This window comes from Nerophis ophidion, linkage group LG20, assembly GCF_033978795.1.
Source record: "Nerophis ophidion isolate RoL-2023_Sa linkage group LG20, RoL_Noph_v1.0, whole genome shotgun sequence".
Taxonomy (NCBI): Eukaryota; Metazoa; Chordata; class Actinopteri; order Syngnathiformes; family Syngnathidae; genus Nerophis; species Nerophis ophidion.
Window position 1 is genome coordinate 15,762,655 of NC_084630.1, and position 26,966 is coordinate 15,789,620.

Below are 26,966 nucleotides of genomic sequence, written 5' to 3' on the forward strand. Positions count from 1 at the left end.
TTAAAAGCAAACTTCTTTTTTTATTGATTGAACTACTAAAAAAAAATCAATGAACTCACGGAAGCTTAGAATTAATTGATATTAGAAGATCAACAATTCATCCCAAACAAACATTTCATTGAATGTCCCACACCAGAAAATAATGAAAATTGAGGAAAATACAGGAATACAGGTTAGTTATGACATTGCATCTTATTAGTAATGGTAGTAAGCAATTTATAATGTAGACAAAAACGATTCTACAGAAAATATGAACAAGAATAAAAAATAATAATAAAAAAAAATCATCTTCAAAACTTAAATACAAAGATAAAAGATGCGCAAGTAAACAATGGTGATTCTTTGTCTTTCTCGCTCTTACACACACACACACATGCAAATACACACACACACACACACGCGTTGACCACATACAGTGGTCCTCTGTGTACACACCACCCACTGTCACACACACACACGAGGGGGTTGAGTGGAATTTGAGCTATGTATGTTACACAGATTAGCAAACATCACAGCATTTGACATTCTCCCACAGTTTACACCAGACCTGGGCAAATTAAGGCCCGGGGGTCACATGCGGCCCGTTAAGCTTTTCACTGTGGCCCACCGGACATCCCCAAATAATTTATTTAGATCTTTAAGATGGGAAGTGTAGCTGCCATTATGATGTGCAGTGATGTTTCCTAATGACCGTAAGTCTTGAACTATGCAAAGTATTTCAATGGTTGGAATCTGCACTTCTGTATGATATACTGGTTACTATGGTCATGTAATGAGTTACTATGGTCATCTAATTAGTTACTATGGTCATGTAATTAGTTACTATGGTAATCCAAGTCACAGCAGCTCAGACGAAGCACCAAGCAGTGTGGGTGGAGAGTGTTTCCAGAGCCTGAAATGTAGGTGTCAGGGACAGATACGGAAGGGGATTTTTACCACAAACTTCTAAAGCTTAGTGATATATCAGATGTATCAGATTGTAGGTGAGTTTTTTTTTTACCCTTCGCGTTCATATTTCGCTGTGTTAGTTGTCTTTTTGTTGTGTTTCGCTTCATTGTAAGATATGTCAAACAAGAGGGGGTGTGACGTTCATATGTTGTCAATATTCAGTGTTTTAGCCTTCAAATTCCATTCCGACGTTTAAGGCGATCTGTAAGAACGTTTTTAGCATTCAATCAGACGTTATTGTGAGGTTTTTTATTAGTGGTTATATATACCGGCCCCCAGACCCTAGTAAATAACCTAATGTGAATAATCAAATGTTTTTCTAATGTATATACTTGTTCTTATGCTATCTGAACTCACTATGTTCTCTGCTGGCTGTACATATCCTACTAAGTAAGACCTACACTGTTTCAATGTCCATTTCTCTGTTGATGCAATTGTTGATGACTGAAGTACTGATATCAACCAAAGCTCCTCATCCCACCCCCCGGATTGTAAATAATGTAAATAATTCAATGTATATACTATGATGATTAACCTGTGTGATGACTGTATTATGCCGATAGTATATATTTGTACCATGAATTGATTAACGTGGACCCCGACTTAAACAAGTTGAAAAACGTATTCAGGTGTTACCATTTAGTGGTCAATTGTACGGAATATGTACTGAACTGTGCAATCTACTAATAAAAGTTTCAATCAATCAATCAATTCAATCAATCAAAAAAAGACAAAAAATATTCTCAACATTTGGCCCCTGAGTCAAAATAATTGCCCAGGCCTGGTTTACACCTACAGTGACTGAAATCACATATTGATCAATCGTATTTTCCAAACCTAAAAAACAAATAAATAAGTTAATATAAATAAGACATTTCGAAAAGTTTGGAATCTCAGCTTTTTTTTTTTTCAATGAAAAAAAAAAAATAACCTGGCCTGAATATTTGATGATTCTTTGTTGCTGCTGAATCTTCTTAAAATTTCTTTAAAAAAAAACTCACACAAAAGATTTTTCTTGTGTCTTGGCCTCCCCTGCTGCCCCTGGGTTGTCTTTCGCCGCTCTTCCAATAATCGGTAATTTTCCTCCCTCCACTGCCGAGGAGCCCACATGCAGGAGAGCGCCCCCCAGCAGGAGCAGCACGCTGGCCCCCCAGCCGAGATACAGCGCCGGTCCCAGCTCTCTCTTTAACGGCGCGGCCACGTTCGGATCGTAAAAGTCCCTAATTATTGCGTAGGCGGTCCAGGAGATTGGTATCAAGAAGGCCAGAGCAGCCACGATGAAGAGCACTCCCGCCAGTCTGCCCAGCCGAGCCTTGGAGGATTGATTGGCATCGCCCATGCAGTGGGTGCATTTGGCCCCCATCACCCCAAGTAGGAGGGCCAGTATGCAGAGCATCAGGGAGAGAACGGTCAGGCTGCGGGCAGCTTGGGTGGATGTGGGCAGGGCCAGCGTTGAGTCGTAGGTCTTACACTGGATCTGACCCGTGGTCTGGGACAGGCAGTTCATCCAAAGACCTTCCCACGTCACCTGGGCGATCACCAGCTCGCCGCCCACGAAGGCGGACACGCGCCAGAGAGGGGCAGCACACACCAGCGCCCCGCACACCCAGCCCAGGACTGCCAGCACCAGACCCAGCAGCTGAAGACTCGTCGACGCCATGTTTGCCGAAGAAGCTGCACGCCCAGGAAAGTCCAAAACAGGAAGAAAGCCGTTAGAAGATGTGGCGGGATCAGATCAGTCCTGTTTTTCACGTCAGTGATCTGCAAAGAGGACATTGTTAGTGCACGTTGCAATCTTTCAGAAATCTAATGGTAACACTTTAGTATGGGGAACACATATTCACCATTAATTAGTTGCTTATTAACATGCAAATTAGTAACATATTGGCTCGTAATTAGTCATTATTAAGTACTTATTAATGCCTTATTCTGCATGGCCGTATTATACAACCATTAAGCCATTAACTAGAAGTCTTCCCTCAATAACCGCAGGATTATTGCTTTTTAGTAACCCTAATTCTAACTCTTATATGTTCCCCTAGTGTCCAAATAACCCTTAAATTAAGTATTTGTTACTTTGATAAGCAACTAATTAATGGTGAATATTAGGGGTGTGAGAAAAAATTGTTTCGAATACGAATCGCTCTTATTGTGGCGGTCCGCTCCCTGTATGACCAGTGTCAGAACTTGGTCCGCATTGCTGGCAGTAAGTCGGACACGTTTCCAGTGAGGGTGGACTCCGCCAAGGCTGTCCTTTGTCACCGATTCTGTTCATAACTTTTATGGACAGAATTTCTAGGCGCAGCCAAGGCGTTGAGGGGATCCGGTTTGGTGGCCACGGGATTAGGTCTTTGCTTTTTGCAGATGATGTAGTCCTGATGGCTTCATCTGGCCGGGATCTTCAGCTCTCACTGGATCGGTTCGCAGCCGAGTGTGAAGCGACCGGAAAAGGGTGGAGTGCCATCTCCGGGTTGGGGAGGAGACCCTGCCCCAAGTGGAGGAGTTCAAGTACCTAGGAGTCTTGTTCACGAGTGGGGGAAGAGTGGATCGTGAGATCGACAGGCGGATCGGTGCGGCGTCATCAGTAATGCGAACGTTGTATCGATCCGTTGTGGTGAAGAAAGAGCTGAGCCAGAAGGCAAAGCTCTCAATTTACCGGTCGATCTACGTTCCCATCCTCACCTATGGTCATGAGCTTTGGGTCATGACCGAAAGGATAAGATCCCGGGTACAAGCGGCCGAAATGAGTTTCCTCCGCCGGGTGGCGGGGCTCTCCCTTAGAGATAGGGTGAGAAGCTCTGCCATCCGGGAGGAGCTCAACGTAAAACCGCTGCTCCTTCACATCGAGAGGAGCCAGATGAGGTGGTTCGGGCATCTGGTCAGGATGCCACCCGAACGCCTCCCTAGGGAGGTGTTTAGGGCACGTCCAGCTGGTAGGAGGCCACGGGGAAGACCCAGGACACGTTGGGAAGACTATGTCTCCCGGCTGGCCTGGGAACGCCTCCGGATCCCCCGGGAAGAGCTAGATGAAGTGGCTGGAGAGAGGGAAGTCTGGGCTTCCCTGCTTAGGCTGCTGCCCCCGCGACCCGACCTCGGATAAGCGGAAGATGATGAATGGATGGATGGATGGATACGAATCGCGATTCTCACATTGTGCGATTCAGAATCGATTCTCATTTTTACAAAAATCGATTAAAAAAATAATAATAATTTTTTAAAATGTTTTCTTTTATCAATCCAACAAACCAATACACAGCAATGCCATAACAATGCAATCCAATTCCAAAACCAAACCTGACCCAGCAACACTCAGAACTGCAATAAACAGAGCAGTTGAGAAGACACAAACACGACACGGAACAAACCAAAAGTAGTGAAACAAAAATTTATATTATCAACAACAGTATCAATATTAGTTATAATTTCAGCATTGCAGTGATTAAAAATCCCTCATTGACATTATCATTAGACATTTATAAAAATTAAAAAAAAAGAACAATATCAATCAATGTTTACTTATATAGCCCTAAATCACTAGTGTCTCAAAGGGCTGCACAAACCACCACGACATCCTCGGTAGGCCCACATAAGGGCAAGGAAAATTCACACCCAGTGGGACATCGGTGACAATAATGACCCAGTGGGACGTCGGTGACAATAATGACTATGAGAACCTTAGAGAGGAGGAAAGCAATGGATGTCGAGCGGGTCTAACATGATACTGTGAAAGTTCAATCCACAATGGATCCAACACAGTCGCGAGAGTCCAGTCCAGAGCAGATCCAACACAGCAGCGAGAGTCCCGTTCACAGCGGAGCCAGCAGGAAACCATCCCAAGCGGAGGCGGATCAGCAGCGCAGCGATGTCCCCAGCCGATAGTGTCACAGTGGCTTACACTTGCATCGGATCTCATAAGCTTGACAACACACTGTGTCCAATGTTTTCACAAAGATAAAATAAGTCCTATTTTTGGTTTGTTTAATAAACAAATTTACATTATTGCAATCAGTTGATAAAACATTGTCCTTTACAATTATAAAATTGTTTTTTTTTTTTAAATCTACTACTCTGCTAGCATGTCAGCAGACTGGGGTAGATCCTGCTGAAATCTTATGTATTGAATGAATACAGAATCGTTTTGAATCGGAAAAAATCGTTTATGAATCAAAAATCGCGTTGAATCGAAAAAATCGATATATAATTGAATTGCGACCCCAAGAATGGATATTGAATCGAATCGTAGGACACCCAAAGATTCGCAGCCCTAGTGAATATGTTCCCCATACTAAAGTGGTACCGAATATAAAAATCTTGGCGTTCAAAAATCAGGGGTGTCAAAGTGGGGATGTTGTATATTTGTAAAGTTAGTAACAAAATGTGTCAATTAAAAATGTGATGTATATTATAAAAAATACATAATATGTCTTAAGATTAAATAATAGGTTAAATAAGAGGGGTGGTATAGCTTGGTTGGTAGAGTGACCGTGCCACCAACTTGAGGGTTCCAAGTTCGATCCCCGCTTCCACCATCCTAGTCACTGCTGTTGAGTCCTTGTGCAATCCAATCAATCCAATCCACTTTATTTGTACAGCACATTCAGACAACATAAATGTTTCCAAAGTGCTGCACAACAATATTAAAACCAATATTCAAATATCCTTAGCTCCACCAAATAAAACCAATATAAAAATAAACATGATTAAAACCCGTTTTAAAGGGTAAAACCAATTAAAACAATAAATAGAAATATATATATATATTTTTTTTTTTTTTAAACACAGAGGACCACACAACTCACGTAGTGTTAAAAGCCAAATAATAAAAGTGGGTCTTAAAACGAGACTTAAAACAATCCACTATGGGATCAGTTCCAACATGGAGGGGCAGAGTGTTCCAGAGCTTAGGGCTGACCACAGAGAAGGCCCTGTCTCCCCTGGTTTCAAGTCTGGTCTTGGGCACCACAAGCTGGAGCTGACTCTCGGACCTCAGAACGCGCGCAGGAGTGTAAATTTGGAGGAGGTCCGAGATATAATGAGGTGCCAGTCCATGTAAAGCTTTAAAAACAAACAGCAATGTTTTAAAATCCATCCATCCATCCATCCATCCATTTTCTACCGCTTATTCCCTTTCGGGGTCGCGGGGGACGCTGGCGCCTATCTCAGCTTTTAAAATCAATTCTAAAATAAACAGGGAGCCAGTGCAGACTCTCAAGAATTGTGGTTATATGCTGGTGTTTCCTGCCCCCTGTTAAATGTTGTGCTGCCACGTTCTGGACTAACTGCAACCTAACTGGCCAAGACACTTTACCCACCTGCTCCCAGTGCCACTCACGCTGCTTTAAACGTAACTTAGATATTGGGTTTCTCTATGTAGAAGTGCTTTGACTCACTAGAGAAAAGTGCTATATAAATATAATTCACTTCACTAATAAGGTTGCTTCAATCTATTTCAGAGCCCCACCCAATCAAGAATACAAAATTATTTGTTCCACCTCAATTGTGGCTTACCGAACTCAGAACAAGTCACTCAACAAAGACGCGATAACGTCATCAAAGCTCACCTTTAAGCATTCAACCCAGCACCAGCATTTTGGAACAAGGATGAGGTGATAGAAGAAAATTAAAAATATAAAAAAATCAACCAGTGGCAGCATAGAGTGGCATAGTGGTTAGAGTGTCCGCCCTGAGATCGGTAGGTTGTGAGTTCAACCCCCTGGCCGAGTCATACCAAAGACTTCAAAAATGGGACCCATTACCTCCCTGCTTGGCACTCAGCATCAAGGGTTGGAATTGGGGGTTAAATCACCAAAAATGATTCCCGGGTGTGACAAATGCTGCTGCTCACTGCTCCCTTCACCTCCCAGGAGTTGAACAAGGGTGATGGGTCAAATGCAAAGATTAATTTTGTCACACCGAGTGTGTGTGTGTGACTATCAGTCGTACTTTAACTTTACTTTAACGTTTATACTAGAAAGTTACAATATGTCCAAGTTTCACTTTTGCAATTAACTGTGGTGCGTTCAAGGACCCTCGTGTAAAGTTAGAAACGGAGCAGTCACTATTTTTTTTAAAGACGAGGAGAGACTTAACTCCTATAATAATAATATCATTATAGTAATAATGGTGGGCGGCGTGGCTTGGTTGCGAGAGTGGTCGTGCCAGCAACCTGAGGGTTCCAGGTTCGATCCCCGCTTCTTCCGTCTTTGTCACTGCTGTTATGTCCTTGAGCAAGACACTTTACTCACCTGCTCCCAGTGCCACCCACACTGGTTTAAATGTAGTTTAAAGGTCTGGATTATGGGGTTCACAATGTAAAGCGCTTTGAGTCCCTGGAGAAAAGCGCCACATAAATATCCATCCATTTTCTACCGCTTATTCCCTTTTGGGATCGCGGGGGGCGCTGGCGCCTATTTCAGCTACAATCGGGCGGAAGGCGGGTTACACACTTGAAAAGTTGCCACCTCATCGCAGGGCCAACACAGATAGACAGACCACATTCACACTCCGGAGGGAACCCACGCATTCACGGAGAGAACATGCAAACTCCACACAGAAAGATCCCGAGCCTGGATTTGAACCCGGGACTGCAGGAACTTCGTATTGTGAGGCAGATGCACTAACCCCTCTGCCACCGTGAAGCCCCCACATAAATATAATTAATTTAATTTATTAGCTATTCTCTACTTTACATTTTGAAGTAAATGACACTTCACATACTTACAGTCATATTTAAGCGATTGTTGACCGGTTAGGAATATTTAGATTCAAAATATTACCACTTTGTATTAAATGTGTCAGTTCTTGTGAATACAAAACAAAAAAATTGTTGTTTTTTTATAAATAAAACCACATTTTTAGAGCTTTTATCTATGTATGTTCTAGATATGTTAAGGATGTCTTCAAAAAGTCTGTTTTTAAGAGATGGCTTCAATCAAACTCACGCAATAATTAGTTTTATAAAAGCATGTAAACATACCAAGTGTGTGGGAAGTTGGCTTTAGGGTGGAATAGGGAGACTTTCAGGAGTTTTGTGTATGCAGGTCCAGAGTTTGGAGATATGCCCCAGTTCATAATTTCAGTGTTAGTAGTACACCACAACACATTCACGCAAAAATGATGGGAAAAAAAAGGATATAATAATAAATGCTGTGGTCTTCTATCCAGGACATTTTTGCCTTACCACCGTTTTAATATTCTTCTGAGAACCAGCATCCGCTGCAAAACAGAGCTATTTTTCTCCGAAATGTGCAACGCCGACACAAGAAATTGACTAAAAAACGTTCACTGCAGAGGACGCTTGTTCTCAGTCAGGTGTATAGCCAATGATTCAGTAGCAAGGATATCAAAGCAATATCAAAGAACTCTTACCAGCTTTGGCGATGGAACATAAAATGCCTCTGTGTTTCTTCAGAGTCGCTTTCTTCTACCAAGACTGGCCGGCTTGTTTGTGCAACATTCATATAGTGGTGTGTAGGAGGTCTGCGGCGTGTCATTCTGCATACTCAAGACTCACACGCAGATAGTTATGCCACAAATGACAACACAAGGACACTTTGTTACACACGCTGAAACTAATGCATGATCAAGAAGAAAACCATAACGCTTTTCCAAATGTGTATGGCAATTCTTTTGGATTTTCCTAAACCAGGCCTGGGCAATTATTTTGACTTGGAGAAACAAAATGTGTCTAGGGGCCGGTATATCTATTTTTAGGAAAACTATTACAAAACCTCACGATAAAGTCTGATTGAATTTTAAACATGTTATGGCAGACCGTCTTAAAAACGGAATGGAATTGTATTTTTTTCTATGAACGATAAAACCCTGAATATTGAGAACATATGAATGTCACACCCCCTCTTCATCAACATATTTTACAATCAAGTGCAACAAACAGCAAAATATGAACGTAAAGGGTAAAAAAACAAAAAACATCTACGATCTGATATATCTGATACATCACTAAGCTTTAGAATTTTGTTGGAAAAATCTCCATCCGCCTCAGTCCTGCCCGGACACCCACATTTCAGGCTGGTCGCTCTGGAAACACTCTGTGGAAACGCTCCCCATCCACACGGCTTGGTGCCTCGTCTGACCTGCTGTATCGTGATACTAATGAATCATATTCGGTACCTTACCGCCTCTGAAAAGTACCGGTCTGCCACACTCTAACATTTTTTGTTAAAATAAAGCCAATAATGCATTTTTTTCTGGTCCCCTTTATTTAGAAAAGTATCGAAATAATATTGGTATCAGTGTCAGAGTTAGTTTGTGACAAATCCCAAGATGCAGAGAAGGAGGCAGGCATTGAATAGGGAAACATGATTTAATTAAAATACTAGAACAAGAACAAACAAAAAGGGTACTGAGAAAAAGCAAGCACAAGGCGGATAACAAACTAAAAGAGCTAGCATGGAAGCTGGAAGATAACAAGCCTAGTGTGGAAGCTAGCAGGAGAACAAAAACAAACAATAGGGTACTAACAAAAAGCGCGCACGTGGCGGATAACAAACTAAAAGAGCTAGCATGAGAGCTAGCACGAAACAGACGTCGTTACTTGTAGTGTGAAAACAAAACAGAAGCAGGGAACAAAAGACAGTAAGCTACAAACAGCTACCGAAAGATAGCTTACTGCTACGCTGCAATGACAAGACACGACACGACAGGAGTGACAGGTAACAAGGACAATAATCCAGCACTGACTGGAGGGGAAAACAGGTCTTAATAGGAGCGGGCTGATTGACACCAGGTGTGGCCAGGTGCGACCAGGTGCCAATCAGCCGCAGCTGAGGGGAAACATCGCTCAGGGAGAAAGACAGGATACAGACAAAATAAGAGCGCTGACAGGAAATACTACACACACAGAGGAAAAAACTACAACACAAACAAACTGTCGGGGGCAAGCCTGACAATCAGGACAACACTAGTCACTAAAATATTCCAACCATTGAAATACTTTGTATAGTTCAAGACTTATGGTCATTTGAAAACATCACTGCACATCATAATGGCAGCTACACTTTCCATCTTAAAGATCTAAAAAAGTTATTTGGGAACGACCGGCGGGCCAGATTGAAAAGCTTAACGGGCTGCATGTGGCCCCCGGGCCTTAATTTGCCCAAGTCTGTCCTAAACTGAGGTCAAAGATTGCAATAAATGAATACATTATAAATGGGAACTGCAGTACATTTGAAATGATCCAAATGTTTTCCACCCGAGAAAACACGGACAAATACAGGAAAACATGCAATTAGAGATTAAAAACCCAGAATCATCTGGCTGTAGGGCAGCTACATTCGTGGTCAAAAGTTTACATACACTTGTAAAGAACATAATGTCATGGCTGTCTTGAGTCTTCAATAATTTCTACAACCCTTATTTTTTGCGATAGAGTGACTGGAGCACATACTTGTTGGTCACAAAAAACATTCATGAATTTTGGTTCTTTTATGAATTTATTATGGGTCTACTGAAAATGTGACCAAATCTGCTAGGTCAAAAGTATACATACAGCAATGTTAATATTTGCTTACATGTCCCTTGGCAAGTTTCGCTGCAATAAGGCGCTTTTGGTAGCCATCCACAAGCTTCTGGTTGATTTTTTGACCACTCCTCTTGACAAAATTGATGCAGTTCAGCTAAATGTGTTGGTTTTCTGACATGGACTTGTTTCTTCAGCATTGTCCACACGTTTAAGTCAGGACTTTGGAAAGGCCATTCTAAAACCTTAATTGTAGCCTGATTTAGCCATTCCTTTACCACTTTTGGTCATTGCCCTGTTGGAACACCCAACTGCGCCCAAGACCCAAGCTCCGGGCTGATGATTTCAGGTTTCTTCTGAAGTATTTGGAGGTAATCCTCCTTTTTCATTGTCCCATTTAGTCTCTGTAAAGCACCAGTTCTATTGGCAGCAAAACAGGCCCATAGCATAATACTACCACCACCATGCTTGACGGTAGGTATGGTGATCCTGAGATTAAAGGCCTGACCTTTTCTCCTCCAAACATATTGCTGGGTAGTGTGGCCAAACAGTTCAATTTTTGCTTCATCTGACTGGAGGACTTTCTTTCGGAAGGTCTTATCTTTGTCCATATGATGTAAAATATATCTGTCCCCGCAGTTTGTTGTAATACATTTTGAATTTAGATGTGTAAATCGAGACTATTAAGATCGAAATAAGTATTTTATTCTGAAAACAATAATTATTCAACTTTCTTTTCTTGAATTAGGCATCCTAGGGATGTTACATAATCTTTAAACATTTTCTATTTAGGGAAAACCAAAATGTCTTATTTGAAGAGTTATTTTCTCAATTTGAACATTTTTAAACTGCAATGTAGACAAACTATAATTATTTATGCTCAAATTGAGATGATGCTATAAAGTCAATGGCTGAAAATAAGTAAATGGCTCGTTAAAATATGGAGATTTCTAGAAATACAATTTTAAACCTGGGCAAGTGGCAAATAGTTTGCAGTGTAAAAAACGGGAGGTATTATTTTTCTGGAATTAAATATGGAAAAGAGGTCTTAAGGATTTACTGTATGTATGCAAACCTGGTGGTCTAGCCAGCGTCGGTTCTCAATGTGTGCTAAGTGCCATTTAGCCTTTCTTAAAGAAAAATACCCTATGCGTGTGTTGTTTTCAGCTGTATGAACCGTTCAAATTGTGACAAGAATAAAAGATTCTTCAGAGTTTCTCAAGACGTAATCCAAAAGGGCGGTAGAGTGCAGGATTTTATAAAAAGATGACAACAAAAGCAGCACACACTCCAGTCCAAGGGAGCAGAGTCGAAGAATGCACACATTTGCAGTTAACACTTTGTTAAAGGTTTGTTTGACGTACTTTTAACATTCGTTATTTCCCATTTATTTATTATCTTGGTTAATATTTGTATTTCTCAAACACATGTTTGCCACGCCTGTTTCAAAAGCACCAACTCGGCGAGTCTAAATAAAAGAAAGCAAATATGAGCAAAATCTAAAAGAGTTAAGCTTTTACCGAAGGCAGCAATCATAAATGAAGCTTTCAGCACATACACAATGTTGGCATCTATATTTATACAAACCCCGTTTCCATATGAGTTGGGAAATTGTGTTAGATGTAAATGTAAACTTAATACAATGATTTGCAAATCCTTTTCAACCCATATTCAGTTCAATGCACTACAAAGACAAGATATTTGATGTTCAAACTCATAAACTTTATTTTTTTTTGCAAATAATTATCAACTTAGAATTTCATAACTGCTACACGTGCCAAAGTATTTGGGAAAGGGCATGTTCACCACTGTGTTACATCACCTTTTCTTTTAACAACACTCAATAAACGTTTGTGAACTGAGGAAACTAATTGTTGAAGCTTTGAAAGTGGAATTCTTTCCCATTCTTGTTTTATGTAGAGCTTCAGTCGTTCAACAGTCCGGGATCTCCGCTGTCGTATTTTACGCTTCATAATGCGCCACACATTTTCCATGGGAGACAGGTCTAGACTGCAGGCGGGCCAGGAAAGTACCCGCACTCTTTTTTTACGAAGCCACGCTGTTGTAACACGTGCTGAATGTGGCTTGGCATTGTCTTGCTGAAATAAGTGGGGGCGTCCATGAAAAAGACGGCGCTTAGATGGCAGCATTTGTTGTTCCAAAACCTGTATGTACCTTTCAGCATTAATGGTGTCTTCACAGATGTGTAAGTTACCCATGCCTTGGGCACTAATGCACCCCCATACCATCACAGATGCTGGCTTTTGAACTTTGCGTCGATAACAGTCTGGATGGTTCGCTTCCCCTTTGGTCCGGATGACACGATGTCGAATATTTCCAAAAACAATTTGAAATGTGGACTTCAGACCACAGAACACTTTTCCACTTTGCATCAGTCCATCTTAGATGATCTCGGGCCCAGAGAAGCTGGCGGCGTTTCTGGATGTTGCTGATAAATGGCTTTCGCTTTGCATAGTAAAGCTTTAACTTGCACTTACAGATGTAGCGTTGAACTGTATTTAGTGACAGTGGTTTTCTGAAGTGTTCCTGAGCCCATGTGGTGATGTCCTTTAGAGATTGATGTCGGTTTTTGATACAGTGCCGTATGGGGAATCGAAGGTCACGGTCATTCAATGTGGGTTTACGGCCATGCCGTTTACGTGGAGTGATGTTTCCAGATTCTCTGAACCTTTTGATGATATTATGGACCGTGGATGTTGAAATGCCTAAATTTCTTGCAATTGCACTTTGAGAAACGTTGTTCTTAAACTGTTTGACTAGTTGCTTACGCAGTTGTGGACAAAGGGGTGTACCTCTCCCCATCCTTTCTTGTGAAAGACTGAGCATTTTTTTGGGAAGCTGTTTTTGTACCCAATCATGGCACCCACCTGTTCCCAATTACCCTGCACACCTGTGGGATTTTCCAAATAAGCGTTTGATGAGCATTCCTCAACTTTACTGGTATTTATTGCCACCTTTCCCAACTTCTTTGTCACGTGTTGCTGGCATCAAATTCTAAAGTTAATGATTGAAAAAAAAAAATGTTTATGAGTTTGAACATCAAATATGTTGTTTTTGTAGTGCATTTAATTGAATATGAGTTGAAAATGATTTGCAAATCATTGTATTCCGTTTGTATTTACATCTAACACAATTTCCCAACTCATATGGAAACGGGTTTGTATAACTATAGATGCCAACATTGTGTATGTGCTGAAAGCTTCATTTATGATTGCTGCCTTCGGTAAAAGCTTAACTCTTTTAGATTTTGCTCACATTTGCTTTCTTTTATTTAGACTCGCCGAGTTGGACGGGGACGGGGAAAACACGCTACTCGTGAACGGCGCTTGCAACAGCAACAAACAGTAGACGCAAAGTTAAATCATGAAATGCAACTTTACATGCACAAAAGCGGGAAACTCATGCCTCAGACCTCCATGCTTTTCCAAATTTCCATCTGTTTTATCGTGTAAAATGACGTCTGGCACACCATAGTTCAATAAGACGTATAATTCTCGATAGCATTCAAATCTTGATATAGTAAAGGGGTATATTTCATTGCATAATTAGATTTTTCCTTTTTCTTTTATTAATGTATTATTATTTATTTAATTGATGTATTTGTAGATGCTACTTTGTTTTGTTTTTTTGCTGTCCCTTTTTTTTCGGAGGGGGGGGTGGGTGATATGGTTGGGCTATAAACAAAAAATATTTTGACATTTAGAACAGACAACATATATATGATGTATGTGAATATGATGTAATGGATAGGAATGTCTGATGCTGGATGTCAATAAAAATAAAAACAAAAAAACTAAAAATATTTTTCTTTTTGCTCTTAGCTGCCTTTTGCAAAATAAGAGCAGTGTACTCAAAGAGCTTTTGCACTGCTTTCTGTACAACAGCCAACTTGGCTCTTGGTTGATCACCACTGCTTTTCACTACCGGGAAGAAGTCACGTGACGGAATATAAGCAATAAAGAAAAACATGTCTTCTTGTCTCACATAAGGATTGTGACTGATAATTTTTTTTTTTTTTACTAAGAATATGTGGTTCCCCTTTTAAAAGAGAGAAATATATTTAAAATACAAAACCCAAAACCAGTGAAGTTTTTCCACGTTGTGTAATTTGTGAATAAAAAGAGAATATAATGATTTGCAAAGCCTTTTCAACTTATATTCAATTGAATAAACTGCAAAGACAAGATATTTAATGTTCGAACTGAGAAAATTAATTTTCTTTTGCAAATAATCATTAACTTAGAATTTAATGGCAGCAACACATTGCAAAAAAGTTGACACAGTGGCATTTTTACCACGGTGTAACATGGCCTTTCCTTTTAACAACACTCCGTAAACATTTGGGAACTGAAGAGACCAATGTTTGGAGCTTTTCAGGTAAAATTATTTCCCATTCTTGCTTGATGTACAGCTTAAGTTGTTCAACAGTCTGGGGTCTCCATATTGCGCCACACATTTTCAATGGGAATCAGGTCTGGACTACTGGCAGGCCAGTCTAGTTCCCACACTCTTTTACTATGAAGCCACGCTGTTGTAACACAAGGCTTGGCATTGTCTTGCTGAAATAAGCAGGGGCGTCCATGATAACGTTGCTTGAATGGCAGCATATGTTTCTCCAAACATGTATGTACCTTTCAGCATTAATGGTGCCTTCACAGATGTGTAATTTACCCATGCCTTGTGCACTAATACAACCCCATACCATCACAGATGCTGGCTTTTGAACTTTGCGCCGATAACATTCCGGATGCTTCTTTTCCTCTTTGGTCCGGAGGACACGACGGCCAGACTTTCCAAAGACAATTTGAAATGTGGACTCGTCAGACCACAGAACACTTCTCCACTTTGCATCAGTCCATCATAGATGAGCTCGGTCCCAACGAAGCCGGCGGCGTTTCTGGGTGTTGTTGATAGATTACTTCCGCTTTGCATAGTAGAGTTTTTACGTGCACTTACAGATGTAGCAACTAACTGTAGTTACTGACAGTGGTTTTCTGAAGTGTTCCTGACCCCATGTGGTGATATCCTTTACACACTGATGTCACTTTTTGATGCAGTACCACCTGAGGGATCGAAGGTCCGTAATATCCTCGCTTACATGCAGGGATTTCTCCAGATTTTCTGAACCTTTTGATGACCTTAGATGGTGAAATCCCTAAATTCCGTTCTATAACTCGTTGAGAAACTGCTCGACAATTTGCTCACGCAATTGTTGACAAAGTGGTGACCCTTGACCCATCCTTGTTTGTGAATGACTGAGCATTTCACGGAAGTTGCTTTTATACCCAATCATGGCACCCACCTGTTCCCAATTAGCCTGTTCACCTCTTGGATGTTCCAAATAAGTGTTTGATGAGCAATCCTCAACTTTCTCAGTCTGTTTTGCCACTTGTGCCAGGTTTTTTGAAACATATTGCAGGCATCATATTCCAAGGGAGCACATTTTTGCAAAAAAATTAGTTTCCACTACAAATGTTAAGTATCTTGTCTTTGCAGTGAATATAGGTTGAAAAGGATTTGCAAATCATTGTATTCTGTTTTTATTTACCATTTACACAACATGCCAACTTCACTGGTTTGTGGGTTTTGTTAATAAAGAAATACCAGATTCCTCATTTCCAAGGCAAATGTTGACAGGTATGTTTAGATTCCATTAGATTGTGCAATACAAACTACTGTAAGTGGTCCCTCTCCCAACACACATTCTGACTCAACATTTACCTGCTGTAAAATTTGACATTTTCATTCATAAACCCTTTTTTTGTTTGAGGACGCCATCAAAAATGATTGTGTGAGCGACCAGTGATGTCATTGAAGCACACTCCGGATGTTTCCTTTCTTAAATACATGGTTGGCTTGCAGACATTTCCCATTGTCCCTCATTTCCTTGAGGGAAGTGACTTTGTAATGTTTCTAATTATACATTACTCAGCACATGATATATCCGTGAAAGGATTAGACTAAAATCCTCAGTTTTGACACACTAAATCAGTGCTCTTCAACCTTTTTTGAGCCAAGGCACATCTTTTGCGGTGAAAAAATGCAGAGGCACACCACCAGCAGAAATTATTAAAAAACTTGTCTCAAAGTAGGTGTACTGTCACCACCTGTCACATCACACCCTGACTTATTTTGACTTTTTTGCTGTTTTCCCGTGTGTAGTCTTTTACTTCTTGTCTTGCGCTCCTATTTTGGTGGCTTTTTCTCATTTTTTTGGTATTTTCCTGTAGCAGTTTCATGTCTTCCTTTGAGCGATATTTCCCGCATCTACTTTGTTTTAGCGATCAAGAATATTTCAGTTGTTTTTATCTTTCTTCGTTAAGACATTGTTGATTGTCATGTCATGTTCGGGTGTACTTTGTGGCTGCTGTCTTTGCTCCACAGTAAGTCTTTGCTGTCGTCCAGCATTCTGTTTTTGTTTACTTAGTAGCCAGTTCAGTTTTAGTTTCGTTCTGTATAACCTTCCCTAAACTTCAATGCCTTTTCTTAGGGGCACTCACCTTTTTTTTTTATTTTTGGTTCAAGCATTGGATACCTTTTTACCTGCACGCTGCCTCCGGCTGTTTCCGACAACTACAAAGCAATCAGCTACCGACTGCCACCTACGGATACGGGAGAGTAGTACACGGTTACTCTGCCGAGCTCTAGACAGCACCGACACTCAACAACAACATCAGTTGCAGACTATAATTACTGGTTTGCAAAAATATTTTTAACCCAAGTAGGTGAAATTAGATAATCTCCCACGGCACAGCAGACTGTATCTCACGGCACACTAGTGTGCCGCGGCACAGTGGTTGAAAAACACTGCACTAAATTATTGTAATGTAATTTGTTTCATTAGTCAAGAGTCACACTGTTACTGGAATATCAATTCAAGTATAAATTGGTTTCCAAATAAACATTTTTAAAGAAAAAAGTCAGCATCATGTAGTGCTGCAGTTCTGAGAAAATTGTTTCATTCCAAAATCACACAATTCCTTAACCCACAAATTTTATTGATTTGCACTCTAAAAAAATGCCAGGATTTCACAACATTTAACAGCATTTTTCTGCAGTAAATACTGTAATCAAAATGTTATGTAATATCACAACATCCATCCATCCATTTTCTACCGCTTATTCCCTTTTTTTGGGGGGTTGCGGGGGGCGCTGGCGCCTATCTCAGCTACAATCGGGCGGAAGGCGGGGTACACCCTGGACAAGTCGCCACCTCATCACAGGGCCAACACAGATAGACAAACAACATTCACACTCACATTCACACACTAGGGCCAATTTAGTGTTGCCAATCAACCTATCCCCAGGTGCATGTATTTGGAAGTGGGAGGAAGCCGGAGTACCCGGAGGGAACCCACGCATTCACGGGGAGAACATGTAAACTCCACACAGAAAGATCCCGAGCCTGGATTTGAACCCAGGACTGCAGGACCTTCGTATTGTGAGGCAGACGCACTAACCCCTCTTCCACCGTGAAGCCCATATCACAACATATTACCGTAAATTCAAAATAATCTGTCTCTTAAGACTAAATTGCACTGTAAAAATTTGCAATAGAATTAAAATTGTGAAGTTACAGCATAAAATTGGAACTTTATTGTTGATAAATGGCTTTCGCTTTGCACAGTAGAGTTCTAACTTGCACTTACAGACGTAGCGATAAACTGTAGTTACTGACAGTGGTTTTCTAAAGTTTTCCTGAGCCAACGTGGTGACATACACTGATAAACACTGATGGCATTTATTAATCAGACAAGAAGCAAGGAACCAAGCAGACACTGAGTTAAATATGGCTCATGAGGAGAACGCGGGCACTGCACACTTAGTCACAGTCTCGCCCTACGCTTTAAGATCCAGTTCCCGGGTTCTCTTTTTATTCAGAGTTCCATAGTCAACATCACTGAGGCTGCCTCTAAAAGAAGTGGTCATATATATTATGCAAAGCAGGTCCAGGACGCACAGTACGTGATGGAATGTGATTTCGCCTTGTCTCCGCTTCATCTGTGTGTTGTCATCTAATCTTCATTGAGATCCTTGAAGTCTCTGTCTCGTCTGCGTGCTGTCATTCCATCCCTGCCGAGGTCCCTGAAGTCCTTGGCTACCAGCGGGCCAAAACAATGATAACATCTGTGGCTGAGGACAGCCGTCAGACAAGAAGTTTTGTCCTTGCATAGATTTGAAAATAGTCTAACTTGAGCACAATAGCTATTAACTAAAGCACCACACTTTAAGCATACTAAAGTTAGTGTGATAATATATATATATATAGTTATTCTAACACCTTTACACACTGATGTCGCTTTTTGATGCTGTACCGCCTGAGGGATTGAAAGTTTGTAATATCTTCGCTTACGTGCAGTGATTTCTCCAGATTCTCTGAACCTTTTGATGATTTTACGGACCGTAGATGGTGAAATCCCTAAATTCCTTGCAATAGCTCGTCTAGAAATGTTGTTCTTAAACTGTTCGACAATTTGCTTACACAATTGTTCAAAAGACTGAAATCATCAGTTTTGACACATTAAATTATTGTAATGTAATGTGTTCCATTAGTCAGGAGTCACACTGTTACTGAAATATCTTTTTTTTTTTTAGATAAACATTAAAAAAAAAGTCATCATGTGGAACTGCAGTTCTGAGAAAATTGTTTAATTGCAAAAGCACATAATTTCCTTACCCACATAATTCACTGATTTAGACTGCGGAAAATGACAAGGATTTCACAGCATTTAACAGCATTTTTCCGTAATAAAATGTACTGTAATATCACAACAGATTATTGTAAATTCAAATGTATTTGTTTCTGAAGGCGTTCTGTAGACTACATTGCACAGTAGGTGGCGGTAGGCTGTCAAACGTGAGAGCCATTAGCAATAGAATTACAATTGTGAAGTTACAGCATACAGTTGGAACTTTATTGTGGATAAATGGCTTTCGCTTTGCATAGTAGAGTTTTAACTTGCACTTACAGAAAGTAGCGACAAACTGTAGTTCCTGACAGTGGTTTTCTGAAGTGTTCCTGAGCCCATGTGCTGATATCCTTTACACACTGATGTCGCTTTTTGATGCAGTACCGCCTGAGGGATCGATTTCTCCAGATTCTCTCAACCTTTAAATTATATTACAGACCGTAAATGGTGAAATCCCTAAATTCCTTGCAATAGCTCGTCGAGAAATGCTGTTCTTAAACTGTATGACAATTTTCTCATGCATTTGTTCACAAGACTAAAATCATCAGTTTTGACACATTAAATTATTGTAATGTATTGCTCCATTAGTGAAAAGTCACACTGTTACTGAAATTTCAATTTAAGTATAATTGTTTTTTTAAATTAACATGAAAAAAAAAGGTCAATATGTGGTGCTGCAGTTTTGAGAAAATTATTTAATTGCAAAATCACATAATTTAATTTCCCACATAATTCACTGATTTAGACTGCGAAAAATTACCAGGATTTCACAGCATTTAACAGCATTTTTCTGCAGTTAAATACTGTATTGAAAATGTACTGTAATATCACAACATATTCCTATATATTAAAAAAATGTGTCTCTTAATACTACATTGCACGGTAGGTGGCGGTATGCTGTCAAAACGAGAGAGAAACTAGCAATAGAATTACAATTGTGAAGTTACAGCATATAGTTGGAACTTTATTGATGATAAATGGCTTTCGCTTTGCATAGCAGAGTTTTAACTTGCACTTACAGATGTCGCGGCAAACAGTAGGTACTGACAGTGGTTTTCTGAAGTGTTACCGAGACCATGTGGTGATATCCTTTACACACTGATGTCGCTTTGTGATGCAGTGCCGCCTGAGGGATCGAAGGTCCGTATTACCATCGCTTACGTGGCAGGGATTTCTCCAGATTCTCTGAACCTTTAAACGATATTACAGACCGTAGATGGTGAAATCCCTAAATTCCTTGCAATAGCTCATCTAGAAATGTCGTTCTTAAACTGTTCGACAATCTGGCCCACGGGAAGTCCCAAGTTAAATGTTTTATAATTATGTTTTATTATTTTTTTATATTATTTTTTTCTCCTAGCTGCTCAGGCACATCGAATTGTCTAAAAATGCATTTTCCAATCGATTATATGATATCATTCATATATATATATATATATATATATATATATATATATATATATATATAAACAGCCCGGTCCGCGGCCAAATTATTTTAACTCAATGCGGCCCCCGGGTCAAAAAGTTTGGGGACCCCTCCCGTAGTCTGTGAAATCCCTAAATTCCTTGCAATAACTTGTCGAAATGTTGTTTTTAAACTGTTCGACAAGTTGCTCGCTCATTTGTTCACAAGACTAAAATCATCAGTTTTGAAAAACTAAATTATAGTAATGTATTGCTCCATTAGTCAAGAGTCACACTGTTACTGAAATATCTAGTCAAGTATAACTGTTTTTTTAAATAAACATTATCAAAAAAAAGTCAGCATCATGTGGTGCTGCAGTTCTGAGAAAATTGTTTAATTGCAAAATCACATAATTTCCATCCATCCATCCATCCATTTTCTACCGCTTATTCCCTTTCGGGGTCACGGGGGGCGCTGGCGCCTATCTCAGCTACAATCGGGCGGAAGGCGGGGTACACCCTGGACAAGTCGCCACCTCATCGCAGGGCCAACACAGATAGACAGACAACATTCACGCTCACATTCACACACTAGGGCCAATTTAGTGTTGCCAATCAACCTATCCCCAGGTGCATGTCTTTGGAAGTGGGAGGAAGCCGGAGTACCCGGAGGGAACCCACGCATTCACGGGGAGAACATGCAAACTCCACACAGAAAGATCCCGAGCCTGGATTTGAACCCAGGACTGCAGGACCTTCGTATTGTGAGGCAGACGCACTAACCCCTCTGCCACCGTGAAGCCCCACATAATTTCCTTACCCACATAATTCACTGATTTAGACTGCGGAAAATTACCAGGATTTCACAGCATTTAACAGCATTTTTCCCCACTAAAATACTGTAGTCAAAATGTAGTGTAATATCACAACAGATTACTGTAAATTCAAAATGTATTTGTCTCTGAAGGCGTTCTGTAGACTAAATTGCACAGTAGGTGACGGTATGCTGCCAAAACGAGAAAGAAATTTGCAATAGCATTACAATTGTGAAGTTACAGCATATAGTTGTAATCTTATTTTAAAGGCCTACTGAAACCCACTACTACCGACCACGCAGTCTGATAGTTTATATATCAATGATGAAATATTAACGTTGCAACACATGCCAATATGGCCGGTTTAGTTTACTAAATTACAATTTTAAATTTCCCGCAGAGTTTCTTGTTGAAAACGTCGGAATGATGACGCGGGTTTGTGACGTCTCGGGTTGTAGCGGACATATTAGCCCAGCACCACACACGGCTAAAAGTCGTCTCTTTTCATCGCATAATCACACAGTAATTTGGACATGTGTTGCTGAATCTTTTGCAATTTGTTCAAATAATAATGGAGACTATAATGAACAATGCTGTTGGTGGAAAGCGGTGGATTGCAGCTGCCTTTAGCAACCGAGACAAAGCCTGTGTTTCTTTTTTTGTTTTGAAGCTTTAACACAGAGCAGTCAAGCGAACATGTTTTCTACGTCAACCAGCAAGTTTTTTGGATGGGAAAATTGTGTTATTAAGTCGGCTCTTACCGGAGCCTTCAGTGGATTATGCGACCTCCTCCTGCAGCTCAAATAGGCAGCTGTGATCTTGGCTCCTCCATCGGCTTCTCTGAGAGACACTGGCGTTCACAGCGGTCATCCGACTTTCAGGTATTTCTTTACAATCTCACTAAAACACTATTAAAACAATAAGCAGATAAGGGATCTTCCAGAATTATCCTAGTAAATGTGTCTAATTACATCTGAAACAGTCCCACCGCCGCCTGGAGCCGTCGCTTTAAAAAAAAAAAAAATTTGAATTCTTCACTCTAACTTTCCTTATCCACGAATCTTTCATCCTCGCTCAAATTAATTGGGAAATTGTCGCTTTCTCGGTCCAAATAGCTCTTGCTGCTGGAGGCTCACATTATAAACAATGTGAGGATGTGAGGAGCTCTATAACCGGTGACGTCACGCGCACATCGTCTGCTACTTCCTGTAAAGGTAAGGCTTTTTTATTAGCGACTAAAAGTTGTGAACTTTATCGTCAATGTTCTCTACCAAATCCTTTCAGCAAAAATATGGCAATATCGCGAAATGATCAAGTACGACACATAGAATGGACCTGCTATCCCCGTTTAAATAAGGAAATCTCATTTCAGTAGGCCTTTAAATATCTATAAAATGACAATTGTGAAGTTACAGCATTTAGTTGTAACTTTATTATAATTAACTGTAAAGTCCCAGCTCTGTAGTTACAGTAAATTGCTGTGAAGATACTTCACAGTAAACCACTGTAAATGTTACCGTGAAGGTAATGTAATTGTTAGCCAGTAAATCTCCTGTGAATTTACGATGAACATTTCTGCGGTTTGCAAGAAATCAAACAGTGTGTTTGCTTCGCGTTTAGCACAAGCTGCAGGTGTCACAACGTGTTCTTTGCAAAGACCGCCGTCTAAACAGGAAAATCGGTTTTGGCTTTGCAGCGGATTCCTTTCCACAAACAAAAGGCAGCTAGGCCACACAAGACTCCCAGGACGAGTGCAGGTGCTCCCAGAGCCAGCGCCACTGTGGTGTTGGCGCCCACCGCTATCACCACGCCCGCCAACACCAGCACCACAGCGGCCGCCGAGGCCACGCAGACGTTCTTTTTTTTAACCTTCTTCTGCTTTTGCCTCTCCTTCTCCTGCTTCTCTCTTTCTCCGTCCCATATTTTTCTCTCCTCCTCCTTCTTCTCCTCCTCCTCTTGCTTCTTCCGCTCCTCCTCCTCTTTCAGCTTGCTCTGCGCTCTCTCGTACATTTCATTGGTGTAGTGTTTGCCGCCGTTGTCTTGTATCATCTCCTTGATCATGGTGACCAGCTCTTTGACCTGGACCGGGTCGTCTGCGTCGTTGTTGTTGAAGGCGTGGTATCTGCGTCCGAACGTGATGGAGAGTCTGCGCAGCTCCTTGCACTCCTTCAGGGCGTTGTCAGCTTTGGCCTGGTCTTTGCACGTAAACAACATGATGGTGTACATGGACGCGTCGTCGCCAAAGTTGTTCTGGATCCACTTCACAGCATTTCTCTCCTCCTCTGTGAACCTCACACCGAGCCTGATCACTAAGAGGAAGGCGTGAGGGCCCGGCACTGACATCTTGACACATTCCTCTATCCTTGACTTTAACTCCTCCTCTGTGATGGCCGTGTCAAACAGGCCGGGCGTGTCAATGACCTGCACCGCTGTCCCGTCCACGTACCCGCTCTGTGTCTCGCAGTGTTTGGTCACCGACACAGGGCTCGGATCCTCTCTGAAGGCAGCCCTGCCGAGTATGGTGTTTCCTGTTGCGCTCTTTCCTGAACCAGTTTTCCCCACCAGGACTATTCTCAGGCCGCCAGACAGATCCAGAGCTGTAAACACAATCAGAATCAGAAATACTGTAATAATCCCAGAGGGGAATTTAAGATTTTCAGCACAATCCCATTCAAGAGCAAAAATGTGGTGTCATCTAAAACTAATGAAAAGCATCCAAACAACAGAAGAATAAGGGATTATTACATTTTAACAGAGGTGTAGATAGAACATGTTAAAAGAGGAGAAAGTTAGCAGATATAAACAGTATATGAACCATCCATCCATGCATATATATATATACATATATATATATATATATATATGTGTGTGTGTGTGTGTGTGTGTGTGTGTGTGTGTGTGTACATATATTTAAATTGACTAAATAGATATAATGTCTTAGTTATATATAATGATAGGATATATTCAACTAATCATGATCTCAAAATCTAGGATTCACAGGCAAGGTTCACAGAGTAAGTTACCATGGTAACAAACTGAATTTTACTTACCTCTCTTTCTGAAACGGAAAAGGCTGAGTTTTCGCTTAACCTTCTCTCTGGAGTACCTCCCTGTTCTACACTATCGCCAAATACAACCACAACAATACAAATATGCCTCTGAGAACCGGTATCCTCTAGAGTGGACATTTCTATTGTCTGAGTTACACATTTTGAGAGAGAAAAAATAACCCTGTTATGCAAAACACATTCTCTCAGGAAGATATTGGTAAATAACAGTGTCAACCAAAACTTAGCATTTTTATCACACCGTTCTTTTATAGCAAGTGGTTTATATGTCAGTGAATATAGTTTTAATGAAATGCATAACTTAACATTGTCAAACAACAATATTTTTATGTCATCTCATGTAATGTATGACCAAAACATCAGAGATTAGATGTGATGTCAATTTATGGTATATTTATCTATGTTAATTCCTTAATGCTCTCAGACAGGGTTGTCAAATGTATGGCCCGAGGGCCAGATTAGGCCCGCAAACATGTTTTATCCGGCCCGCGGGATGAGTTTGCTTAATATAAAAATGTACGTGAAATTTTAGAATGAAAGAAACAGCTGTTCTAAATGTGTCCACTGGATGTTGCAATAGCAATTCTTTGTATCTTTGTAGATGCTACATATGTACAAAATAAACCACATGATATTTGTACGTAAGTCAAGGAAAATCATCAAACTACATAAATAACATACTGGAATTTGATTTTTGATATAATTTTTTTATCTTGATAGATTGAAAATGAACACCAATGAGTTGACTGATGAACATTATCACATAATTTATTCAGAAAATACAAATGACAACTAAAGATGGAATACTATTAACCGCAACATGTAATTGTAAAAAAAAAAACCAACATGATTTGTACAATTTCAGAATGTGCTTGTTCTATTTTTAAACAAAGAAAACAATCTGAAGTTGTCTTTATTTTTAAGTTATGGTGCCATGATTTTACCAGTCCGGCCCACTTGAGAGTAGATTTTGCTTTATGTGGCCCCCGATCTAAAATGAGTTTGACACCCCTTGTCTAAGGTATATGACAAAGTGTGTTAGCAGCAAGTCAATGACAATGTATCCCAGTATGCTTGTTCAAAAAAACTAAACTAAACTACAAAAAAATAAAATTACATAAAATCACATAATTTATTCAGAAAATACAAATGACAAATAAAGATGGAATACTATTAACCGCAACATGTAATTGTAAAAAAAAACAACATGATTTTTACAATTTCAGAATGTGCTTTTTCTATTTTCAAACAAAGAAAACAATCTGAAGTTGTCTTTATTTTTAAGTTATGGTGCCATGATTTTACCAGTCCGGCCCACTTGAGAGTAGATTTTGCTTTATGTGGCCCCCGATCTAAAATGAGTTTGACACCCCCGGTCTAAGGTATATGACAAAGTGTGTTAGCAGCAAGTCAATGACAATGTATCCCAGTATGCTTGTTCAAAAAAACTAAACTAAACTACAAAAAAAGAAAATTACATAAAATCACGTAATTTATTCAGAAAATACAAATGACAAATAAAGATGGAATACTATTAACCGCAACATGTAATTGTAAAAAAAAAAAAAAAAACATGATTTGTACAATTTCAGAATGTGCTTGTTCTATTTTTAAACAAAGAAAACAATCTGAAGTTGTCTTTATTTTTAAGTTATGGTGCCATGATTTTACCAGTCCGGCCCACTTGAGAGTAGATTTTGCTTTATGTGGCCCCCGATCTAAAATGAGTTTGACACCTCTTGTCTAAGGTATATGACAAAGTGTGTTAGCAGCAAGTCAATGACAATGTATCCCAGTATGCTTGTTCAAAAAAATTAAACTAAACTACAAAAAAAGAAAATGAGTTTGGACTCAGTAGAATTATAGCGTCAGACAGGAACGAGACAATGAATGAACCTACCATCAAAGTTATTCAGACCACACCCATCAGATCGAGGTAGAGTTTTCTGCTTCTTTTCTCGCAGAGGTATTGCTGTAACGATTGGTAATAACATGGAAACAGAAAGGGAAAACACCCATGACATCATCATAACTATCTGTATCTGTTATTTTTTGCCATTTTGGTAATAAATGTATCTTTCTTTGTAACTTTTTTGTGAGTAAATCTTTGTCTTACCTTCAGCCATCACTTTAGATTCCCAGGTTATAAGATAAGCCAAGTATGTTATTCCAGGTCTCGATTGAGAATTTAGTTAGCGTCTTACCTCAGCTTTCCCATTTGTTTGACTGAAAAATGTCTGGAAACGTAGGTCGTGCACAGGGGGCTTCCTATTTCCTTGTATTGTCTTTACTTAGAATCCCCACATTTGCAGTCCAATGCGCCGGGTATACTGAGTGGGTTGGAATAATAACACAATTGCCATGTTCAAAAGAAAAAAAAGGCAGTATTCAATTTTTTTATACTGAATATTAGTGAATTTTACCTGCACTTAAGCTCGGACAAGTTTTTTTTTAGAGACAATACATTCACATTGTTGATGTTCCTCTTACTTAAAAACCAAGACAATCTGACTAAAACTTTTTGAATGATTGGAATACA

At 40.1% G+C, this 26,966-nt stretch overlaps 2 protein-coding genes across 3 annotated transcripts; both read right to left on the reverse strand.

Annotated features, from left to right (window-relative positions):
• Window positions 1-8,433, reverse strand: LOC133538791 (claudin-4-like). 2 transcript variants are annotated; one of them, XM_061880577.1, is made up of 2 exons: window positions 8,317-8,433; window positions 1-2,622 (listed from the first exon to the last, which is right to left on the reverse strand). In XM_061880577.1, the coding sequence occupies exon 2, from the start codon at window positions 2,606-2,608 to the stop codon at window positions 1,946-1,948; it is 663 nt and encodes a 220-aa protein (XP_061736561.1). In that variant the 5' UTR covers window positions 2,609-2,622; window positions 8,317-8,433; the 3' UTR covers window positions 1-1,945. The 2 variants fall into 2 exon arrangements, with proteins under 2 accessions (XP_061736561.1, XP_061736560.1); XM_061880576.1 differs by having other exon boundaries at window positions 1-2,709; window positions 8,317-8,423.
• Window positions 8,434-18,177: 9,744 nt separating this feature from the next.
• On the reverse strand, window positions 18,178-26,683 carry LOC133538792 (GTPase IMAP family member 4-like). Its single transcript, XM_061880579.1, has 3 exons — window positions 26,544-26,683; window positions 26,328-26,399; window positions 18,178-23,956 (listed from the first exon to the last, which is right to left on the reverse strand). Exons 1-3 carry the CDS (start codon window positions 26,551-26,553, stop codon window positions 23,025-23,027), a joined length of 1,014 nt encoding a protein of 337 aa, XP_061736563.1. The 5' UTR covers window positions 26,554-26,683; the 3' UTR covers window positions 18,178-23,024.
• Window positions 26,684-26,966: the final 283 nt, after the last annotated feature.

Coding starts and splice junctions, on each gene's coding strand:
- LOC133538792 (XM_061880579.1), bottom strand. Junction 23,957..26,327: donor TGGTCTGAATAACTTTGATG/GTAGGTTCATTC, acceptor TTGTGTTTACAG/CTCTGGATCTGTCTGGCGGC.
- LOC133538791 (XM_061880577.1), bottom strand. CDS start 2,608: ATGGCGTCGACGAGTCTTCAGCTGCTGGGTCTGGTGCTGGCAGTCCTG.